General features: G+C 30.7%; 1 protein-coding gene across 3 annotated transcripts in view; it reads left to right on the forward strand.

Moving 5' to 3' along the window:
- Positions 1-8,408: 8,408 nt before the first annotated feature.
- Positions 8,409-25,921, forward strand: part of LOC112210356 (uncharacterized) — a 493,390-nt gene continuing 475,877 nt past the window's right edge. For 2 of the 3 annotated variants that reach the window (XM_067048331.1, XM_067048336.1), the window contains exon 1: positions 16,885-17,163. In XM_067048331.1, the coding sequence (XP_066904432.1) occupies positions 17,126-17,163 (38 nt within the window). In that variant the 5' untranslated portion in view covers positions 16,885-17,125. Of the gene's footprint in view, positions 8,452-9,986; positions 10,023-16,884; positions 17,164-25,921 lie in introns of those variants that run through there. The other variant, XM_067048334.1, reaches the window with a different exon arrangement.

Consider the following 25,921-nt stretch of genomic DNA (forward strand, 5'->3'; position numbering starts at 1 on the left):
TATATAAAATTAAATAATGCTGTTTTTCCCTAATAAGTCATTGAAAAATATGGTAAAAAATGGAACAATATACAAGCCAACAGTAGTTAAAGAGCTACAAGAGTTACCAGAAAATTAAAGTTAATAATTTGATGTATGACAAAGTGCTAATGGCATATCATTCCTAACTACACATGGGGGAAAAATTGAATATGGTGGAAAACTCCACTCACTAAAATTAATTAGGATAAATTTAAATTCATCTGAAAACATTACATCAGTGTTTGTGTTTTTTAAGATTAACCATACATACCTTACTAGGAAAGGAAAAAAAATCATGGAATAGGTCTGACTCTGACATTTATTTTAATCAAGAGAAAAATAAGATGCGTTTGTCTTTTGTGTCAAAAGGTTTTTAAAGAATAGAATAAAATTTAAATGTATGAGTATATAATCATTTGAAATAGCAACTGAAGAAATAATTACCACAAACACATTTCTATCAGCCACAAACTTTACTTTTTAGGAATTTCAAACAAGTGTTGTAACAGTTTTTTTAAAAAGTCTCACTTTAATTTCTGCAGAGCAGTCCCTCGCATCTCATGTAAGTGAAGATGGCTACAGAGCCCTCAATTCATCTCTCCATGAAGTGGGCCCGCCATTCTCTACATTAGAATACCCAAGGGCAATAAAAGTGCACAATAAAAAATTGCAATAAAGTGCAAAAACAATTGTAAATATTGTTGTAAACGAAATATTTAGGGGAGTAGAAAAAAAAAAGGTAAACAATCCCTTTAGGCTTCTATCAGGATGTCTCTACTTGAGTATCAAATATTTTAATTGCTTGGTCATTCTTTCACTTCCCTTTCCTGCAAGCAATGAGCACTGGTTCCCTTCAGTGTTGTGCTTTAAAGATTGGTACCCTTTTGGTTACCCATTTCTATCCTAACCCATCTCTATCCTTCTTACATTGTAATATTGGAAATAAATTAAAATGCAGTATCAAGGCCTTATTGACCACCATCAATAAAATGTCATATTTTGTATATATTAAGCCTAATATCAACAGATATGTCTAATCTCATTTGAGCCAAGCACAATTTATTTCCCTTATCTGTTTATCTCAATTATAACAATACCTTTAGTTTTTTAAAAAACTGAACCCAATACTTATTCAATAGCAGCCTATAAACATTCTATGAAATATTAACACATAACAAATAACAATTTTCAACCTATATTAAGAGCGAGATTTAAGAGTTTACCAGTCATTCTTTCGATATAGAGTGATGAGTCCTTTCCATGGCTCTAATTTTATGTGTAATATTCCTTTCAGTATTATTTTTGTAGAATGGTCTAAAAAATAAATAAAGGATTTGAGTTTTAACAGAAACAGGTGACATTGTGTTGATAAGAATTTATTGTATAGAAACATGCATGAAGAGATTTATAAATCTGAGTTTTTCCAATGTCAATATAATTAAAACATTTTTTTAAATATACTTAACTATCCAAATCATACTTTTTCATAAGACAATGATTTAGAAACATGTCTCCATCTCCATATATTTCCTAAGTAGCGAGGCCTTGGACCTCCACAGTCTCGCACCAATAATAATAATAATGATTTAGAAAAGTGGTAAAAAAAGATATCACTTTAGACACAGGTTTCTTTCTCTACTGGGGTCCCTCTATAGACTGTTCTAAAGCTAGCAGGGTTGTCAAAAAGTAATCAAAGCCTAAGCTACAATCTAAAGAATAAGACAAAAAAAAAAAAAGATGAGAAGATGGTTGGGGGTGCGGCCAGTGAAGTAAATAAAACTTATTTATTAGTGCTAACGCTTTGGCCAGAATTGCAGGCCTTCTAGTGGCTAAGAAAAAAAACAAGATAATCATAATAACTAAAAAGAAAACAGAGAGATAACAGATAATATAGGAACATAAGGAATATTGAAAGAAAAAGTACAGTGTAAGTGTTAAAAATAGATTCAAGCACAGTTAATTAAAATTATGAAAGAGAGAAGAAAAAGAAAATAAGATATATACGAAGATTCAGTGAGTAAATATATGTACAAAATGAAATTTATTTGAAATTAAAATTCTTTTTCTTTTAAAACATACATCCATTCAAGCAAATTAGCGATATGTACCTCTTATAATTATTAGAAACTTTAAAATAGATAATTTATTTAATTTTACATCTTATTACTATAAATAGAGATATAATAATAAATAAGATATACTAATATTCAAAATGATTTGATCAATCTATCTAATGACGTTTATGTCGGCATATATAAAAATTCAATTGTGTATACTTTTAATCAGTTCATCAATCTAATATAGAAAATGTAAAAATTACGTTTTTTCGCAGTAATGAAAAATTTACAAATAACTTAATGTTTATTTATTTAATATAAACTTATTTGAAATTGAACGATTTGAGTATAGTTCGATTATTTTGTGTCGGCATGTTGGTACAAATGTTAATAGTTCCCGGTTAGTGGAATGATCTAGGCCTAGCTGAAAATTATATCTTTGAGTGTAATTCACTTAGGTTCAATTCAAATAGGTCATTTTTGAGTTCTGTGAGTTCTTGTTACTGTGTTGTATTCGAAATAGTAGTGCGTATCGTGTAGTTTAATTAACCATTGTTAGATATTCTCCGTTGTAAAAAAAGGCTTACATCACTTTTATAGACTCAATTATGGCAATACTTTCCAGGCATAGTTTGATATTTTTTATTCCTAAATTATTCACAATCGTAATTTTAAATATTTCATTTCTTAATGAGGGTTGCTAATGACTTCTATTTTTTAATTTTATTTTATTGTAAACTTATTCTTTTATGTTTTTGAAACCAATAATCATTTAAGCACTGATTAATTTTTAATATCAGCCATGGAGAGACAAAGGCTTTCGTTGGTCCCGTTAAAAAAATTATAAAAAAAATTGATTTAAAATAATAAAATGTTATTTTAGTAGTGATTGGAACCTCTGCTCAACTATAGATGGAATCCCGAAAATAGCCGAATGTTTGCGAAATGAGACGAAGCTGACTGAGTCCAGCCGTTTCATTTGCAGTTAGTTCATTTTTCATATAATAAAAGTAAATTTAATGGAATACGTAATTATCCTAATCATTTTTGAAAATATTAAATTTCATTATTAATAAATTTATTAAGTAATTCATTAAATTAAATATATGTTTTTTTTAACGAATTCTATATTCTCAATTCAGTAGCCTAAGGTTGGTACTTGTTTAGTTTTATTTCTAATCAAATTTTCAGAAGTAATCTACTTTCATTACGAGAAAAGGGTCTAAAACGAATTATTTTCTAAAAAGAAATTCTGTTTTAATGTATAACTTGGTTTAATTAATTAAATTAAAGATGATTAAATTGTTTTCTTGAGGTTTGGAGTCAACTCCTATTACAAGTCATTGTATATACTTATAGGTTTTGTTCATACCAAACTCTGCTTCCAGCATTACTGTTATTAAAGTTTGTAGTTTAATTCTCCATAATTTATTTAGGATCACATTTTTAGTCGTAAGAATGTGTTCTTTGTGATTGATGAATAATTGATTATGGATGAATATGGATATTGAATATATTTGATGCAATTGGTTTTCCCCCTTGGTGAAGGAAACTTGAGAATCATGATTTTAATATGTTCATAAATACCATTGACTACATATTCATACGTCTAATGTACATATTTATTCACATTAATATAAACCAATATAACAGACTCAAAACTCTGACCCTTTTGTGCTAAGAAATTGATGGTGAAAAGTACAGGTAAAATTTTTTTTCAACATTTTAGTATTCTACATTTTTGATTTATGTGCTGTTATATTTTATTTTTTCCCTTTACTTTTAAAAGCTGTTTAGTATTTAAAAAGCAATTTCATAAATGATTGTTTTAACTTTTGATTTATTAAATAACATTTTTTTACTAAAAAAATTGGAATGCAATTTATTATTCAATTAAGGTTATAATGATATAACTTCTTGTATTTATGTGTAATAAAAAAAGTTGTCAAGTAAAAGAAATTATTTTCTCCATCTGGGGGAGATGTGGAGGAGGGGATTTGTTTGAACTGCTAGTGTAAGAAGGGTAAATGTACATTGATATATAAAGCATTGAATTTCAGTATAGCACTACCCTGAAATTTTATCTACAAAGAACACCTTGAATACTCACAAGAGATACTTTATTGTATGAAGTATATATTACAAATATTGAAGGAATTGGTTATCTCTATAGCCTGTTTAATCCGATAAAGCATCCAGTAAATATACAATCTCATTTTTTTTGACTCTTTTTCTTTATATATATATGTACATACATATATACATACACTTATATTATTCTTTTTAGTTTTAGAAAAACCATTTACAGAGTTTACATTATTATGTTATTTACATCTTGTTAGAACAATACTAAACCAAATACATAATTTTATATTAACAGTAAATCACTAAAAATATAAATTTGGAAATTCAATGAGAAATATTTTTGGAATTATTGAAGTTTCTAATGTTAGTTTTGAAATACTTCATTTTTAAATAGTTTCATTTTATTGTTGTTCAACATAATAATTTACTTTGAAATGTTGAGAATTTAAGGATTTTATAAATATAGGGTTTTATAAAGAAAAAGACAAAGAGTTTATTCTGAATAGAACCCACAAACCGACTGACTCAGAACAAAGGAAAGCCAAGCTGTCCATCTACTATTTTATTTACAAATCAAATAATAAAGCTTATTTTCTACAAGATGAAAAAAATTCAATTTTACAAGATGCGAAGTTGATTGGTCTATTTGGTAGCTTTTAAATCCTCTTTTCAAAGAGGCATGTCTTGCAGTTAGTTACCATTGATGATTTCTGTAACTAGCAAACTAAGAACTGGTAGCTGCACCTGCAGCTGTAATTTCTGGCAAACCCATTTGCTCTACTAACTAGAGAACCAAAGAGTCCTTTCGTATTTGCATATTTCCAGAACTAAGAGGTTCATGGCTGATGGAAATAGTGTTGCGATGAATTACATCATCGATTTTGGTTCGACCGACTTTCTTATCACAAGCACTATTCTGCTGAGCGTCAACAAATGCCAGCTGATCCTAACACTTCTTCTCAAACCAGCTCCAAAGTGCAATTACATTCTGAAACAACAGGAGCACAGCTGGGTATTGAGCAAGGCTTGTCTAGACCTATTGATATTGAGGTAGCCTATACTACACGGGTCCAACATTAAAAAACTCATTCCCTAGACATCATCCAGCAGTATAGAGCTCCTTTACTGCAATTATCTTCTCATATGTCTCCCATACAACAAATTTCATCCAGACTACAGGTGTCTCCAAGACTGGCAATGTCAGCTGCCAATCCTAATAGTGATACATCTGCACTCATCCATCCTCAGGAAACTTCAACTGTTTCGCCAAGTCCACATTCAGAGCCTAGTATCAGGAATACTGTACCAGTTGCCTATTCTCAATAAAGCACATTGCAACAAAGAGAGCAAATGGGTTTGCCACAAGTTACAGCTGCAGGCGTAGCTACCAGTTCTTAGTTTGCTAGTTACACAAATCATCAAAGGTAACTAGCTGCAAGACATGTCTCTTTGAATAGAGGATTTAGAATTGGAGATCAAGTGACTCTATTTTCAAATATGCAGTGTACTTCAGAGGATAAACAACCAAAAGTAAAACCTAGCAGCCCCAAGAATAAAGTACAGGCAGATAATGTGTTAGCATCTAAAAATGAAATCCCCAATTCCAATGAAAGAATTGAGTTTGAATCTTATCTTAGCAGAGACAATTTTGATCATTTTTCTTTGCCTTTGGTAATTAAGACAGAACCATCAGAAATTCCAACTATACCACCTCAGGTTCCTAAAACCATTCCTGACCAGTGAGCAAACTAACACGGCATATGTGGAAGATGTCCAGAGTGGAACCAAAATCAAATCCTTCACTGCTGCCTCCTTTGATGTACGAGGTTGGAATTATCTCATTGGGGCCTGCGAAATTATCAGCTGGAGTTTTAGCAATTCAGCAGTTCAGATTCAGCTGGATGAAGACTCGGAGCATTTAGGAGCACTATCATCTGCATATCTTTTGACTGTAATAACATTGCATGTGATGCCAAAAACCAGAAAACCTCCTAACAAATGACCACAGGTTTTCAGCGGACTGATAATTTTGTTATTACATTGGCTTAGACTTTCATTTGTGTTGTTAAGATACTAATAAATCATTACAAGTAGTAATATTACTAGGTGGTTATGCACAGTAAATTTTCAGGCAATTCTAAACAACTCAGTATGTGCGTGAATAATATTCTATATTATTTCACAGCGCATGGTGATTATGTTAACATTCTCACAATAATATAAGATAACAAATTCTGTCCATCCTGGTCAGTATCCCTCACATATCAGCAGGCCTCTAATCTTGACCATGTAATATAATGTAAAACCATATCCTGTTGCCTTTTGTTTTATTATAAATTTAGCCTAGTTTAATTGAGGCAGGTGGTTTGTTTAAGAAACAAATGTTTGTCCCCCTAAACATATTGAATGGCAGCTCAAAATGTTGCCATCTATTGGCAAACAAAAGAACTTCCCAACGAGCAAGAGAATAGGTTCACGGAAGAGTGAACAGAGTCTCCACACACAGGCTACTTTCACCTACTTCATTTTGTTGGTAGTCAAATATCACTCAGAATGAGTGACTAGTTAATTCAACACAGCCATGCAGAGGATGGAATAAAGATGAGAGGACCGAGCATAACAAAAGAGATAATCTTCAAGCTCAACAGAAGATCTCAATTTCTGACAAGCCAATAAAGTAAATTGTAATACTATCCATTATTCTATGTAATCAATAATCAAAATTGAATACTAGCATAACTAATACAAATTGTGACCACTTTTGGTTCTTAACCTTCATAATTATCATAAATTATACAGGAATAGAGGCTTCATGCTAATTCAGGTTCATGCATGGGGAAAATTTAAAAAACTTATATAAATTGAATAAAATTTACCCAACTCTATATATAAAATATCTTATTTTCAACAATGCCTGATATTTATATCAAATATTAAGTTAAGTAAGAACTTCTAAAATACGCATTAAAAATCATTAAATTAAGTTGGGCTACTTTACTTTATGTATTTGGTGTTTTGGCTTGTAAGTTTTAAGTTATAAGATTGGCAAATACAGTCAGATTATCATATAATTAACATGATAATGTCAGCCAAAAGGTTGTTATTATAGAAATTAATGTGATGAAATAAAAACGGCCCATTTAATTTAACATATAAGTCTTCCTTCACTTGAAATAATCTGAAAATTGTGGTGAAAATACAGCAAAACTATTTAAATATGTTCTTAAATGCTTCTAATATGCACTTATTTTCCATTTATCAGATGTTAATGGATTATGAAATTATCATTAGCTGCTCACTCAATTAAGAAATGAAATAAACCTTTTTATTCTAAAATATATTTATATATAAAATAAAAATTTCTAGTTTTCTAAGGTCAATGATAACTTACAATTATCAAATATCTTTAAGTATTTCTGATTAAATACATGGTAGATGACAAATGCCCTAAGTATAAATTGATCCCTAAATGTAAAAAATAAAAATGAATTCAATCCACTGATTAGTATAAATATTCAAAAAAACAAATAGCACAAAAACGGGGTTTCATGTTATCAGTGTTAAAAGAAGTACGTCATATTGAACAACAAACAACAAAACATTTAAATCTAGTCCATAATAATTAAGAAAACTCATTCTTTGGAGTTGAGCACTACACAGCTATAAAAGAATCCTGTTCTGAAAATTCGCTTGTATGATGAATGTGTGTCACAGATTAGGCACTTCCTATATTTAAAAAACAATTAATTATAAGCCAAAATTTCCTTCCAGAAACTATCTTAAAGTGTACTTACAGCTTAAATTCTCCACTAGAAAATATAAAGAGTTTTTATAATTTGCTTCAGCTATTCCTGATCTTATAACTTTATCTCTTTTCCAAATTCCTGTTTATTGTTTTGGATAAAGATTAAGTAATTTATGAAGAAAGTATTTTAAATATAATATAAGTAATAACTTAGCTATTATTACTTCATTATGAATACCGACTAATTTGTTTGAACTTTAAAATTTATAAATGTAGAGAAGTCTTGATTGTTTTTTTTATCCCATCCAAATATATCTTCCTTGCTTAGTTTCTTTGACTAGCTTTTGTACGGTTCGGGTGTGTCGCTTAATGTATTTATTTCAAATATTTAAAAGTATTGTTTCTATTCTTAGTGTAAGTGAATTTTCTTTGTTTTCGCCGTGGACATCCGGTTTCTTTCGTTTCAAAATTTGCTGGGTTTAAAGACCTTGGCAAATAGTGAACTTCAAGAAAGAAGCAATCAACATCTTGGAGACATCAACAGTGAGTTACTTATCACTTCATTTCTTTATAATTCTTTTTTTAATTATTATATTCCTTTACTTATACTAAAAAGTATTAAAAAACATGCTTTATATCATAAATATATTATTTAAATCCATTATCTATTTATTTATAATATTATCATATTTTACATAGAAACTAAATATCTATACATGTTTTATTGATTTGTTGGTATGAATATACATTGATGTACTTAGACCATTTGGAGATCAATTGTCGCGACAACCCATTACTGGGTCCTGGCCTCCTCAAGCAGCTTCCACCAGTTTAATCTGTTAAGTGCAGCTGCTCACCAATTCCTCATTCCGAGCAGGGTCCTCGAATCCTCTTTAACACCATCTAACCATCGGAGCTTCGGGCGACCCTCGGCCGTGTTCCATGTAGGCGCTCATTGAGAATTTTATTTGGGATCTCATCAGTACCTATCCTTTCCATATGGCCTGCCCAGCAAAGCCTACCAATTCTCACAATTTTTCCTATATCAGGCTCACCAATTAACAAATAGACTTCCCTAATCGTGCATCTTCTCCAACCTGAACCATCCTTTGATGAGGCCGTAGATGCGTCTGAGTATCTTTCTCTCAAATGTTTGGAGATCCCTTTCATCGGCCTTCGAAAGTGCCCTAGTTTCTGAGACCTAGAGCAGCACTGGTCGAATTAGTGTTTTGTACAATCTAGTTTTCATGGATCTTGATAGTGAGCTACTACCAAAGTGCTGACAAAGTCCAAAAAAACACCTATTGGCCGATGCTATTCACCTCCTTATCTCAGCTGAAACATCATTGGTGGCATTAATTTGTGATCCGAGGTACACAAACTCCTCAACTCATTCTAAAAAGTAATGACCAATTTGGAGAAAATCTTCATTAAAACTTTTTTCTTGACCAGCTATCATATATTTGGTTTTGTTGGTATTAACAACAATTCCCAGCTTCCTGGCAGCATCATCAAGGGCAAGAAAGGCCTCTTCCACAACAGCTTTTGATCTCCCAATAATGTCACTATCATCTGCATATCCCAGAATTTGTACCATATGATTACAAATGGTTCCACTGGTCTGAACCTTTGATTCCATTTGGAACCTAAGGCAGATTTTATTTTGAGGTCCTATGACAAAAAAAAATGATATTTTTAACTTTAAACAAATAAGATTTTTATCTTATTGAATAAGAAATGTTATTTAATAAAGTTATATTAAAATTAAAAAAATAATTGAGTGGCCCTATTGGGTGGTTCAAGGTGCCTGTAAGAGGAGTGGAACGTTGTCTTCCCTTTCTCTGAGAGATTTCAATTGTCCCACTATTCAAGCTAAGCAGCGATAAACGCTTGGTTTAATTAAAAAAACAAACTTATTAATGAACAAGGAATCATTTGAAAATAATTCCAATTATTGTTCCATTTACATCATTGTATTGCAAATGAAGAAATTAAAAGTAATAATGAAGATATCAGTTAATAGGAAAGCTTAGATTTTATAAAAGTTTTACGTAATATATAGTTTATTTTGTTTTCAGATGTGTTGCTGTGGATCATGGTCACTTAAATTATAGGTATTTAAACTCTTTATTAATAATTATAAATTGATGTTTGATCCTAATTTTGTCTTTTATTTTACTTTTATTATGCCATTTTTGCCTAGCAAGCTGATAAATATGACAAGATATTTAATTTCGAATGCTAATTTAAATCTTAGACAAATTAAAATAGAAAATCCTGCTAGCGTTTTTTAAACTTGGTTATATTAAGAATGTTACATGGTATTCACAAAAAAATGGAATATGGAGAAGTGTTCTTTTATTCTATAACGAAAATCTTGAATTCAAATAATTATACTTTTTTCTCGTCAATGTTTTTCTTCTCAATTGTCCACATTTATTATAATTAAATTTTTATTTATTGTTATAGTATTAGTTTTATTCAATATTAATCAATAGTGTTGATAATTAATAATTTATCCTTAGTCCTAACCTTTGGTTCTTATCAGTTTTATAGCAGCTGAAAAATGTAGAATTATAAATTATTTTTGAGAGGATACTTAAATAATGTGTTAAAAGTAAAACTTCTTAGGTTCTAGCATACATGGATGATTTTATTATTTTAGGATTAGGAAATGGAATTTGCTTCAGGGAAATCTCTCTTAATTAAATGAAATATCTATTTTATTTCTTATAACAAAATATTTAAGAAATAAAATAGATATTTCATTTCTTAGATATTTTGTTCTATTTTATTTATTGAAAAGGAGAATCCAGGCCAATTTGCTCTGCAATGCATAAAGAGGTTTCACTTCAAAAAATAATTATAAAAAAAATGCCCATTTTTACCACAACCCTGACCATCTTCATATTTAAGTTTTACGGTCAACTATATATACATATATATATATCCCTGTTTAGGTTCAGATGATCTAATGTTCTAAAAATTTAAGTTAATTTAACCTATTTTGCCACATATGTAGACAGAGAGGGAAACTACTATAACAATATTATATTATAACTACCAGGGATTGTATCTTAAGGAAGGTTTTAATTACCCTCTCCCTCTAATAATTTTTGGTAATTTACAACTATTGCACATATATAGCACAAGGAGAACCACCACCAACAATTTCTAATACTTTATCTGTGAGATACGATGATGAATAAGTCAGTAAGTGGTGTTAATTCTTTTAGAAATATAATCTGTCTGTTCCAACGAGGTACTTGGCATGGGGAGTACAGGTTTTGGAAGGAAAAAACCCATAGTAGCGTGCTCTGTACAGTTCAGCCCTCAAGTGATATTGTAAACATAGATGCTTTATATGTAACTAAATAAATGCTTTTTACTTTTGTAATCAAAACAAAGATAAAAATAACATATGTCTTTCAGAAGTCCAGATTCTTCTGAGAAGACTTGCGTCCTTATTTGGTTTGCTGAGGTACCATTGATTTTTGGGTTTGACATTTTAACATGCTAGCGTCCGTAAGATTGAAAGACAGAGCGATGGTATGTTACGGTTCAAAAATATTAACCCAGAGAAGCGTAAGCTAAGGAAAATCTTTCAGAAACGTTGTTAAGCCGCTAACTGCTTAGCTCAAGACCCGACTTGTACACTCAAGCACGAATACACAAGCCGTTAACTTCCATTCGAGACAGCACATATTTTTGGAGACTATACCCAGAATCCAAATTTTTTTTTTGTTTTGTATTGGCCATTTTCGAAAAAAAAAAATTAAAAACACATTATTAAATTGAACATTCATTCCGAAAATAGTCAGGTAACATGAAATCCTTATTTTAGGTTCAGAAATGAAGAAAATAATATAATTGCAGATAAAAATTATAGAATATAAACCTCAATAAACGTAATTTATTTAAGAAGCAGTACAAGATAATGAATTGTCCTGTAAGGATGACATTTACTTTTGTTGTACAGAATGATAACTTAAAAAAAATAAATAAATAAAAAACTGAAACCAACCTCAAATTTTATTTTTATACACTTCTAGGACAATTTTTGTTTTAAACCAGTCTTGTTCTAACGACCGCTTTTTAGTTACTGACTGATAATTGCAATTTAAGATCATTGCACACACACGGTGTACAGTCGGTCCTTTGGCTCGGAAATTACACTGTGTACAATTGGTCTAGAATGGGTTAAGCCCTTGGGTAGTACCCTTATATTCGAGATCGGCGAGAACGAAGCTATTGGAAAAGATTCCAACTCCCAACTGACTAGCAAGTTAACAACTCTGTCCAATATTTTCCGAGGATACGCAATGGGATGAAATCTAAAAAAAAAAAAAAGTCAAACCCCATTTTTAGGTTCTTTTTACCATTTTGTTTATAAAATATGAAAATATACCTACATATATAATACATTTTAAGTGGTAAGTATTGTAATCCTGAACAATTTTGAATCCAGGTCTTTTAGAGATATACACTTCTGAGGCCTCCTGAGTGCAAAATGGTCTGTGTGTGAGCGCGTTCGTATCGTAGGAAAATCTTGAGCATACGAAATTGTCAGTAATCTTGTTTAATTTAATGATAAAAACCTATCGGGATATGGTTGTTTGAGATTGGGTCTATTTGTATAGGTTATACCATTGAAGCAAATGTTATGTAAATTTAAATATTCGAATGATATATGGTTTTCAAGTTATGAGGAAAACATTTCATTTATTTATTTATTTTATTCTTCCCGAAAAAGTGTAGGTGGAAAAGTTGAAATTCATAACCAGTTGTCTAAAAACGTTAATAATCCAATTTTCAAAATTTTGCCAAAATATGACACCGAGATCTCTCCATAAGATTCTTAAGAGTCCCAAAATGAAGGGAATGTGCGGTCAGCAAATAAACAGATATTATTTATTCATGCTGCCGTTTCGACCTGAGTTTCAGGTCTTCAGTACGGGGTTTGTGGCAGAGATTCTAGCTAAACTGAACTTTCATTTATGCGTTTAGTATATAATATATCTACATTACTTCTCCTATTTCCGAAAATGTTATCCAACCTGGAAAAATATTCGTCCTCTGTTCTCCTTAAGTTAATTATTAAATCCTTTCATAGTTTATATTTATTCATTTTGCATTAATAATAAAAGTGTGAGATTGTTAAACGTTTGAAATAAACAAAATTAAAGCTACTTTAAGGGGAGATTTTTTAAAAATTCGTGATTTAATCCCAGCCAAACTGTTTCAGTGAGGACAAAACCTATCTGATATTAAAGACCACTAAATTGTATATTGAATTATCGAGATTTATCAAAATCGTTTGGGCTGATTTTGAGGAAATCCTAACAATGTGCAAAATCAATTCTCTGTGGCACTTTCGGTCGGTCGATACTAACAAGAAAGTTGCTTTAACATCCCTGACACACACCTGCCCCAAGTATGTAATTCTAATTTTACTTTTACATAATCCCAGATCACCTGTTTGGATTCCGAACATCCCACTCCACTATCCAGCAATGCCATCGTGTGGTTGATGTTGTCTCGTCTTCATTGGAGCGTGGAATGTCCAGCTCAGGAGTCTTTCTTGATGTAGAAGAGGCTTTTGATCGAGTTTGGCACCCAGGACTGCTATACAAGATCCGTAAATTCCTACCTCCTACATATTATCTCATTATCCGTTCTTATCTCTCAGACAGGTTATTTAAAGTAAATCACAATAGCGCTTATTCATCCCTGTTTCCTCAGTCTGCTGATGTACCTCAGGGTAGTATCCTTGGTCCTCTCCTTTATACAGTTTTTACAGCTGACATCACAATCCATCCTAACACTATTCTCACCACGTATGCCGATGACACATGCCTATTGTCAGTGAATAATGATCCTTCCATTATATCGCAATCCCTCCAATGCCACATTACCACCCTCGAAGAATGGTGCCAAAACTGGAGGATTAAAATAAATTCCAATAAATCCCACCAAATCACATTTACCCTTCGTCGTAAACCTTCGTCTTGCCCTACAGCATTTTTTAATAATACCCCACTTATTCCTGTTGAGCAGATCCGTTACTTAGGACTAAATCTGGACAAACGAGTGACATGGAATCCTCATACAAGACTGAAAAGACCGGAAACTGCTCGTCGATTCCGACTATTACATTTACTAGACAAACGATCCAAACTTCCAATCCATTACAAAAGACTGATCTACATACTATTATAATATGACTATTATATCTGGACATACGAAATTGAGCTATGGGGCTCCACTAAACCATCTAATTCCTCTCAAATCCAATGCTTACAGTCCAAAGTCCTTCGTAAAATCCTTGCTCCTTACTTTGTCACAAATCAAATCATCCATCAGGACCTTAATGTCCCCTATATTGTCGATTTAGCCAGAACCAGATACCAATCCTTCCATAATAAACTTCCCAACCACCCAAACCAACTCGTTTCTAACCTGGCTTCTCCTTCACTACCTAATAATCCTCCTAGGCGTCTGAAAAGAAGATGGCCTCGAGATCTTCTCCTTTAGAAGTGTTTTTGGAGTTCTATCAATGGGTAGATTCTCCACATGTTTGTATCATGTCATAATATCACTTACAGCAAATTTACTTGATGTGTATATATATATACAGTTGTAAATAACAATAAATAAATTATAAAAAAAAATTTGACTTTTCGTTTTGTGCAGGCTAAGCACAGACAAAATGGCCGTTTTTTTGGGCTTGATTATTTGTACTCAGATGACCTCAAAACGTATTTATGTTGAAAACTCAAATTCAAAAGTTTAATATAGGCAAGTTAAAGTATAATATAGTTGGAAACCCTCACCCGTCCCCCTAAAAAAACGAATGTTTTGTGGGTTATAATATATTCTATAATTTATAATATATTTCGTCATTATTAATAATAATATTACTATCGACACGTTGAATTAGAAAAGGAAGAGAATAAAAGTTTTTTTTATTATAATTTTTTCAACACTTAGGGGGGCTATCAGGACTCTTCTCAAAACCGACAGTTATCGCTTAATATTTTTAATAGAATCATTGTTGGAAATTTTACTTGTAAAAAAAATATTAATATAAAGTCCTTAATAAACAAATGCCTGGGTTTCAAAGTTGCACAAAAGGTGGTTTATCGTGCGTGCATTCTATTCTGAATGCTATTTTTCCTGTCTTGAATAACAGAACTATTTCCTAAAACAATTTAGAACTTATGATCTCTTAGGGCTGTTACCAAAACTGGCTTCTTTTTTTTTTTTTCATTTTTATCACTTCTCAGTTTTTAAATAGTCGGTATTATCTTTCTCGGAAGTTTGTTAAGAGCTCTTCTTTAATAACCAATGTACTGTAGTTGATAAAAAAAAAAGTTAGTATTTCCAAATTAGCTGCGTGTTTCTTAGTTTTTTTTTTTGTGTGTGTTTTAAAAACTGAACTATTTCTAGGAACAATTTAAAACGATAAATCTGTGGACATAAGTGTAAATGTGAGAGATCAACTCCACCTACGTCTTCAGTACGTGTTGCCAAATAGTGGGGCTGTCCCGCCGAAAGCTGAACTGGTCACGTAAAGTATAGAGCCGTGTATTGATAGATGATCTGGTTTCGATAAGTGACGAATACCCTAGGAAAAATTTCATTGTTTACTGTAATTATTTTTTATTATCCTTTTTACTTAATAAATAAATATTTATTATGTTTTATCATTTCTTATACAAATCGTAAGTTACTATTTCAATATGAAATAGTAATAACTTTCTTTCTAATGTTTTTACATTTCAGATATTAAACCAATTAATGATTTTAACTAGCGTGTTGTTTAAATCCCAAATTGTTTAAAAAATAATTATTTAAGAGGCCAAATTCTTATCTGGAGACCCCGCTTGTTCAAAGATAGGAATATTCATGTTTAGTGAATACTGCAGTAATATACACACTATCTCAATTTGACTATAACTTCTTTTCCCTTAATACAAAGCGCCGCGATCTATTGAACCCATAACTCATGTGAACTACATCTTGAAAGTTTAACTAACTTGTTTAACTATGAGGAAAATATTTTCGGGGGTGGAATCAGTGAATAATCAGAGAAATTATAAACACAAATAAGGGAAACTTTTTTTTTTTTTTTCCGACTTTTCGGGCTAAATTTCAGGGCCAAAAATAAAAAAACGAGAAACAACCGTAACATAGTGAAAACAAACTTTAAAAAAGCAGGACATGAAATCAATAAGATAACAAATAATACAAAAATAAGATAAAATATAATATTTCGAACGCTAGAATGTATACAATAAGATAACAATCACTGAAATTATTAAAAAAGACAAAATAATTACAAATCAATATACTGTTTGTTTTATTGTGTTTTCACCATATTAAGGGTTTTATCTTGTTATTTGTTTTCAGCCCAGAATGAAATTTAGGCCGAAACGTCGGCACAAATAAAATTAGTTTCACTTATTTGTGTTTATTATTACTCTACATACCGAACCCATCCTTACAGAAAAATTAAACATTTACATGAATTAGATCACGGGAGTTACTAAATGTTTCTTTTTTACTCCACATTGAAAATCTATGGTCGACAATAAACATATTGTTTAATTGTTCTTTTCTTTTTTTTTAATGTTTTTAACTTTTCAAATATTTAATAAATGATGATTTCAACTAGTCATGTGTTTATTTCTGTTAGGCCAAAATACAATTTCTGATCTGCAAGGCCCCTACTTGGTCTGGGATAGTCCTATTAACTTAGTAATATAAAAAAGTAAAAACTTTATTGGGCGAACAAAATAATAAATATATTGAAATAAGGGAATACAATTGTAAAAAAAATACTAGTTATTTATGTATTATTTATTTTAAAGTAAATAATTGCTATTTGGACTTCATTGAGCGACTGAGGGCCCATTCATGCGAGCCGTGGTGGGGGAGCGCTAGTGTGCGGTAGCCCAGCGACTGTCTGAGCGTAACCTCTGCCCGGTTCGGTTCTCCTCTCGAGAGTGTCTCCAACTCCCCTCGTTACAACGCGCTATGCGATCAATCGCGAACTCTCTTTGCGCAGGTTGTGCCGGGTCAGTGATGGTGTGAAAACAGTTCTTCTCCTTTATCAACCATTCAGTCACTCAGGATCTCAGGGGAGCTGTCATACTGTATCTTACACTACTGTCTCAGTCTACTGTCATTTGTATCATTGATTGTTATTTACCACATGCTAGCCGTTTTGAAGAAACGTTGGAAGCCTAAAAGGTAATTTATGTTACTCCTTATAATACATATTAAGTAGATTGATATTATTTCAGTGCTGTCATTCCTTCAAGAGATTTAGTTTTATGTTCATACTTATGATAAGGCTTGGATATCTGAGGTATAAGCAGTTAGTTTTATCTATCTGTAACGGCCTAAGATAAAGGGGGAAACCATGGATACGCCTCCCCCTTGTATCTCTGGACGTCTTAAGGCCAGAAAATAGTCTGGTTTTTGGAATAAAATTCTTTTAAAAGCTTAATCTAGTTTTAAAATTGTTTTCCTAGTATTGCATGTAGTCTATAAATAAATTTGGATTTTATTTTTTTAATGAATTGATGCAATAGTGAAACTAGATTAGTATCTAACAAATTTAAATTGAAGCTTGTGCAATTTTGTTATTCGCATGCTTAGTAATACTGTGCATGAGTTTTCCGTGTGCACAATGCATACGGAACATCATAATGTATGTATGAGCTATACATAAACTTTGTAACTATAATTTAAACATAAAAAGTTTACTAGTAACAAAATTTTGGAATATTAAAATTAAATATACTGAGATATATTAGGGTTGAATTTATTTTCTTCTTTTATCCATTACTTCATTATACTGTCTTAATACTTATATTTATTCTTATATTATTATCGATATTAATGTCTCCCCTACATAATGGAGGAAATCATCACAGTTTATGGCAACAAAATTTTATGAAGATAAATTTATGACTAGATGTTATAAATTTATGAATAAAACATGTTATTAGTACTCTTATCAGTATTAATATTACGCATTATTCAAGTTACTGGTATATTTCTGTTATCAATATCCCGCTGCTACTGATAACAGTCCTAGACTATTATTTTAAAATCGACTTTTTTTGTTCTTTTTGTCAAATTTTTAGTTATTATAAATCATTCAGATTTGGAAATTAAATTGTTTTTATTTTTAGTTTCCTATCCGTGGTTTGTAATCGTTAAAATCACTAATGTGAAAGTTATCAGTTGCAAGCGGAAAATTGGGCCAGCTGTGATAACAACAAAAACATTAACATTAAAAAAAATTAATTAAATTTTTCAAATTATTATTTTTATATAATGTTTTTTCTTATTTTTAGCTACTAATTAATAGTCAGATTACTGACCTGCCAGAACTACCAATCTAAAAAAAAAAATAGAATTATAAAATATTTGTATTCTTATTACATGTAATTCAGGAGCTTACATGGACTTGTATCTTCTTGGTTCGATTTTATTTTTATAAAGGAATTTTACTATTTTTATACCTCGCGATTATTAAAAAACCTTGGCATGCCAAAAAAAATGCAGATGACCTCGGCCAAGGTTTTCGGAGTGAGTTTCGCAACGAAATTTTGTTTATTCTCTTTACTAAGAAATACATTTTATAATTAAATATTATTCTATAACAATTATGTTTTCATTTCTGTTCACAAGTACGTATATTGATTATTTGGTTTTGAATTTTCTAATTTTAACTGAGGTGTTTGTAAGATGACTACATTTGTTACTAAAATCATATAGCTTGGAATTTATTTTTATTTATTATGACGTCTATGCTTAGGGTTCAAAGAAATATCTGTAAACCTGTATCATAATAGTCCTTAATAGTATGATATATTAATGTCCTATGCAGATAAGTCAGATAAAGTCATCAGCAATTTCTAGTTAACTTTAATCAAAAGGTGTAATGTTAGGAAATTATTAACATTTTTGTATTTATAGTTGATGCCATTGGCTGTTTTCTTATATCCAGTTCAACTCAGTTGCGATTAAATTACTAACCAGCATTCACTTTCTCTTGACCATTTAGATTTTTTTTATAAAAGATATATGTGGTAATTGTTTAAATAAAATAATTTGTACCTAAGTTAAGTCTCAAAACACTCTTTATTTCTCTAAATGCCCAACGTTTCGGCCAAAACGGCCATCCTCAAGGACAATCTTAATTTTACTCCTTACATCGAACAATTTTAAAACTTTTTACTGGCTATTCTGCCCAGGTCATTAATTTCAGCGAACTCATCCAATATTGTCACTTTTCCATTTAATTTTAAACTTATAATTACAGATTAACTTAACACCATTAATACTCAGAGAGTATGTTAAAGGCTTAGCGGACCCGAAGGTTCGATGCCGATACCACCTGTCTACATACATCTGTCCAGTGATGCCCAATCTATCGGATCAGTCTTGACGCAATCCTCCCACCTACGTTTCGACCTAGCCTTTGTGAATTTACCCGTTGGTCCAATGTTTATTAACATTTTAGAGATCCGTTCGTTATTAAGCCCTTCAGCTTTACACGTCTATCTTATTCACAGTAATGCTATAACCTAAATTATATTTACTGGGTGCAGTTTCCTCTATCCAACCTTCCGAAGGCAATACCTCCTTGGTGTTTTCGAATTCCAAGTTCTTAAAATCAAAAAACCTATATTCTAGATCTCCACTTATTGTGTAACCAAACCTTCACATCATTGTAATCAAATAAATAGGCATATATTGATTTACATTATAAACACTAGTAAAGTCAATAATTCCAATGTAATTTCATTTCACTATCTGAAAATTTGTAAATTCTTGCCTGATAAAAATCTTAATATATGAACCATGTATTTATTCTTAGGGGACATATGTCCCAGAATAAAATTATTTTTTCATTCATTCCCTCAATTCGTCGCTATACTTTCCAAATTTTCTGGCTAACTCATCGTGTTTCTGTCCGAATATTTTACGTAATACTTTATTTTCAAGAACCTTACGCTTTTCATCCCTTAGTGTTGTATACCACGTTTCTCATCCGTAAAGAAGAGCATGTAATGTTTTATTTAACTTAGATATTTAATGCAATTTGGTTGTGGTTAATAATCTACCCCATTGTTATCATATTTATACTTGTCTAATTTGGTCACATATGTATGCCTAATTTCGCTCACTTCGCTCGCTCTAGTTTTTATTACCCTTACGAATTCTTGGTCTTTGAAGGTAGGACCTAAATTTAAATAAAGCTTTTGATTTTTAGTAATATCCCACAACTGGTCTGGATGGATAGTTATATATTTTTTTTAATATTGTTAAAATTTACTGTATTTAATATTACTAAGATAAATGAAAGAATTAGTAAATAACGTAAAAATACATATAGCCGATATAAATGAAAATGTATATAGCTTATTCGGGCTGGCTAAATTAATATCTGAAATTCCCCGGTACTCTGACTAGTCCATATTTTTAAGTGATTTAGGTTTTACCAGATAAGGGAATGATTCATGAAATTAAAAAAAATAATAACGGAAACATTGCTGCAATTTATTTTGAAGTGTTGACATCTTTTTTTTTCTCTCTAGTTAACGAATCCTAAAAACAATGATGCCTTTGTATCCAGCCATTGTTCCAAAGAAGCGTTCTTTGTTCCTTGTCAACAACGGATCACTTTTGTAAATTATGAGCGCGTTTGAGATATCACTGTTTCAATTTTATTCTGGGTCAACCTCAAAGGCATATAGTGACCTCAATGTTTAAAATTGTACTCTTTTGTGTGTGTGGGATCTATTGTTATTACTGTACAATACTTGTTCAGTTAAAGTCGATAGATTACGTTATGAACGTTTTTGTTACGGTTTATTTTTATTCACCTTTTTTTTTTCTTTAACAAGGCCGAAGTATCAAGTTTGACGGGTTATTTCTGTTCGTTTTTATTAAAAAATACGTATGGGAATTTTGGATTTATATAGCTTATTAGGAATATATTGAGATTATTAAAAATTAAAGTCATAAAATGTTTTTTCTTTTTGGTATGTACATGAACTATAAATTTTTATCAGATACATGTTGTATCTGTAGTTCATTAACAGGGATCTATGTAGCCCTCTCGAAAATTTTAATAAACGAATTACTTTCTGAAAAAAAAATCAACGAAAACGTATTATTAGTTTGCCATTCACATTATTTAACAAAAATATTTTAAATATATTTATTATTAAACTTTGATTAAAATTAAATGGTTTTAATATTAAGATAGGTACCTCTAGAGAGATGGGGAGTCTGGCCCCCAGGTACTTGCCATGCGCCCATAGAATATTTGGTCAAATACGCCTGGGTTTGGAATAATTCCTCACGCAGATTGTTATCAACAAATTGCAATATTTAATTTTTATTTTGAGTTGAGAACTGGGCGACATTTTTTATATTTATCATATGACAACGAGGACGGATATTAAAAATGAGAACTTGTCCTTCAAAACAGCGGTTCCCAAAACTTGTTTCGGTACGGCACCCTTTTTGAGCTAAAAAAATATAAAGTTGTTACAAATAGCCTTAGAGCAGAATATTCAGTAAATTAAGAAGAAATTTAATTAAAAAATGTTTTTCTGTTGTTTTTTTTGTTGTTGTAATATATTGAAAAATTCGCTTGCCTGGATCCTTGGATGCTCTTGGACACTTTTACAAACGGATACAGAAGTTGGATCTGGGGAGGAATGACGAGAGGAAGGAGTAGGGCCAGTGACCCCCCCTCTCCTGTTACTCGTTAACAAAGGCATCTTGTCCACGACGTGTACCTTTAAAGCGATATCTTTCATCGATACTGGAATCGATATCCAGTGGACATGTGATCCTTTGGACGTGCTGGAAGGACTTCTGTCTGCTGAAGAATAATCTTTTACACTGGATGTAGTCTTCTAAATCCTTCGAATAGTAATAGATGATCTGTGATTCAAGTGTGTATTTTTCGCCTTCTAGTTCAGTCCAAGCCATTTGTATTTCAATAAAATTCGTATTGAAAATTATGAAGTTAGCTATATTGTCAATGTAAGAATTTTTGGTGGTCCATGGTTTTTCTAAACCTTTTAAATTTCATCGATTAATAATAATTTATGGAAGAAGAAGGAAACTTTTTGGGAGTAAGGAAAGATTAATGGAGGAAAATAAAATAAAGACGAATATAATTTGGAGTGTGGTATACTGTATGGGCTTTAAATAGGTAAATATCAAAAGGTCAAGGTGGCGGAAATTCACTACATTAAAGGAAAAGCCTTTAAAGAAAAATATTAACAAAAATTATTTAAAGTGTGAGTAGGTGCTCTTTTTTGTTGGTTTGATAATTTACACTCCCTGTAGGTCAACCTCGTAGAGTTACTTAAAAATAAAAATGGGAAACGTAGATGAATAAAATACATTGCTAAGATTAAAAAAAACATATGTAAAATAGAGACAAAAAAGTCAATAATTAGTTCCACGAGAAAAGGGAAATCGAATAAGTACAAGTGTCAGTATCTCTTTGAAAGGGCCAAAAACTGTTATTATTCTTTTCAATATATATTTTGGTCACTGAACAGTAATCTGAGGTTGGCTGACTGGTATTTTTCCGGATTTTTTTTTTAATAAAATAAAAACAAAATGTTTCCATGTTTTGTTTTATTTTCAAAATTAAAGTGTCTACATTTTATTTCTGTAACATTTTGCTCTATGCAAACCCAATCGCTAAGCCGCAAATGCGTGTATAAGAAAAAAAAACATTTTGAGTGTTAAAAAAGAAAAAGGTACCGGAATAAAAAAATTATCAAACCTCTGATTAGTGTCCACTAACCCAAAAAACTGGGGAAGGGGTAAAACTTATTACGATCATAATAAAACATTTTCCTTTCTTTTCTTTTTTTTTGCCTTAATTATTTAGGCTTAATATAAATGACCTTTAACCTTCGACCTTTGAGGTGGATTGTAGGGGATGGGTGGACCTGGATAAGGTTGAACCAAAAGATTAGGATGATTAGAAAGTGGATATGAAATATAGTATTAAAAACCTATTAGTTTTAAAACTAAGTGGTTATACTGCTAAGGTTTCTATAGGGTACTGAAGTTCTGGCCACCATCCACCTGTTTTACCTGCAAAGGTAACCTTTACCTGCTTGTAGGTGTCTTTATGCCCACGTACGTAACCCATTTTACGGTCTGTAATTTTTGTAAAAAAATAACTAGTGTTTCCACTCTTACAACTTTTCTGACTAGTTTGCCTGCTCAGATCGATACAATAATTCCTTGCTGTATCTTCACCTATATTGATCCGATAGAGATTTTATTGTTATTTATTTAGTTCCTCTTATTTTGCTACTTAATTACTCCTCCTCACAGCATCTTGAATGTTCCATCCAGGAGGTGATTAGATTTCGAATCAATTAAGAAATTAGTGAGCAATAATTAATTGGTTTTCAATGAACTGAAATTGAGGAAAATACTTTAAAAACAGGATTATAAACGTCAACAAGCTTTTATCTTCGCTAATACTTGTCCGATTTAAAAGATTTTTTTGTTTTGTATTTTTTTCAAATGTATGTAGACAAACAATTGAAAAAAATTAACAATTCCAAAATATTTGAGTTTTCACTTTTCAAGATACGCAGAATTCAAAAATCTAATTAAAAAAAATCATCCTTACCCAACTTTTCTTCGATTTGGTGCATAACCCAGCCAGTGTTGATTCTCTTCATTGATGAATTCTTCAACTACATCCACAAATTCTTTTCAAAATATAAGGTTTAGTACATTCATTTATGAAGATAGAGGGAATATTGTATTTTGTATCCACATTACTCAATTAAAAAATATATATATATACAGAAAATTCTAAATATTATTTCTTGAGCAGATGTAACTTTTTTTTTAAGTGTTATTCATTATATTTACCTTTTATTGATAATGAATAATAAAATTGTCATAAAACAAATATACATAAATAAAAAAAAGTCCATCCGTCGGACTATTTTTGTTTTGTACTTTAGTTTCATTTGTTATATTGACTTTTTATCTACCTAAAATTGCCACTAAAAAATTATTTATATGTATATATAATAGTTATTATCCATCCTTATTTTATATAAAAGTTTGATTTGAAAAATAAATAAATTGAAAGTATTGTTCAACTGAATGTCGTAACATTTTGAAATTTTGACATTTGAAAGCTATTTTATTTTTAAAAATATTTATTGATTACTTGTAATATTCAATGCTCACTCTTAATATAATGTTCTCTACTTATTATTACAATTTTAATTGTATCCTTTTTATTCAATATCTCGTTATTGGTTGATTAAAAAACGATCGAAGATCCATTTATTATTTAAATGTTGCCTCCTAAAGCACCTGGTTCAGAGGTTCGTCATTAGCTGTAATACATAATTCATTTATTTTCTCTTCCCTTATAAGTATAACTTATGTATGCAGTAGTGTCCGGTGGACGCTTTCTTACCAACTTTCAACGTTTCGTCACCGTTATCTTGCATTGTGTGGAAATGATGTATTTACTTAATAAATATTTAATGCTCTGTATTTTCATGTTAAATATTGATAAAATGATCAATATATTGGAGTATGGTTGGGGTGCGGTCAGTAGAGGGTTCTCTGACCGCACCCCAACCATCTCATATTAAATCGGCAAATAACAAATACATCGTAGTAAATATTACTTTAATCTGGGCCAATATATATACTGGTGAGATAAGTATTGTTTAATTAAATAACCCGACGGTTACGAAATTCTAATAAAAAATTATAAGACAATGTTATCGAATTTTAGCAAACCAAGAAAACAATCTAATTCGGTCAGATTTACAATAAAAAATGGGATGCTCTAGATAAGTTTTAACTCTAATTATGATTTCGTTATTAACAATCATATTTCGCTGAAATTGCTAGTTTCTTTTCATAGAAGTTGACAGTCCATCTGAAAAAGAGATTTTTTTTTTTTCAGAAAATAGGTTGTTTTACTTTAACTGGATGAAATAAATTACGAAGCCTCCTTAAATAACGGTCAATTTTCTAATAATAATAAAATTACAAGTTTTATTATTATAAAATTGTCATGGTCATTAAGATGCCACGACAATGAGGCCATAAACCACCACTCAAAGCTAAACTGAACTTAAGAAAATAATTGAATGTTGAATTACTGTCCAATTATTTATTTTAAGATCACATTAAATAGGGGAAATCATAATGCCAATGGAATTTTTTTTTTGTTTTAATAAATGCTCATCAACTATATCAAACCACAATGGTAATCAAATCTTACTAACTTTTTTCTTTCCTCTTTCTGGCCATCTCGTGTAAAAGAAATAAGAGTGAGAGTGTTGTCCAAGTTCATGATTTATGTGGAACTTCAAATATTTCAAATCATTTCTGAATTCCGGAAGTCTAGGTGCTTTAAACGATAAATTAATTGAAATTATTTTCGTCTTTTTAATTAAGACCAGAATATAGTAAAAACTGTTTCCAAGATATTTATGAAAATAAAACTAAGATATATTTCAATGTAAAACATACCATTAGCTCTGAGACATCCGTAACAATGATAAGAATTATTAAATGAATAAATCTGGACTATTTTATCCTTATATATAAAGTTTTGATATTAATTTAAGTCTTAGATCTATTTATCATATATGATTGTTGATTCACAATGACGTATCAAAATCTTATTAGGTGTAAAGTTAATTAATCAAGGGCCTAAAGTTTATATCAAACTTAGAAATTTATTGAGGCAAAGATTAAGGCTAAATGTACCGATTTTTAGTAAGATTTTTTTTCAAGAGATGGCAGCACTTTCGGGGCAAATTTACTTTTATTCTCATTCAAATACGGAATAATAAATTTCCCATCTGTAAACGGATTTACCATCTAGAACCCCATAGAAGTTACTGAAATTGGTTCATTAATTTTTGTTGTAATTATTTTGGGATTTAAAAAA

The sequence above is a fragment of the Halyomorpha halys genome, unplaced genomic scaffold (genome assembly GCF_000696795.3).
Source record: "Halyomorpha halys isolate HHAL.00 unplaced genomic scaffold, Hhal_1.1 Scaffold588.1, whole genome shotgun sequence".
NCBI classification, from domain to species: domain Eukaryota; kingdom Metazoa; phylum Arthropoda; class Insecta; order Hemiptera; family Pentatomidae; genus Halyomorpha; species Halyomorpha halys.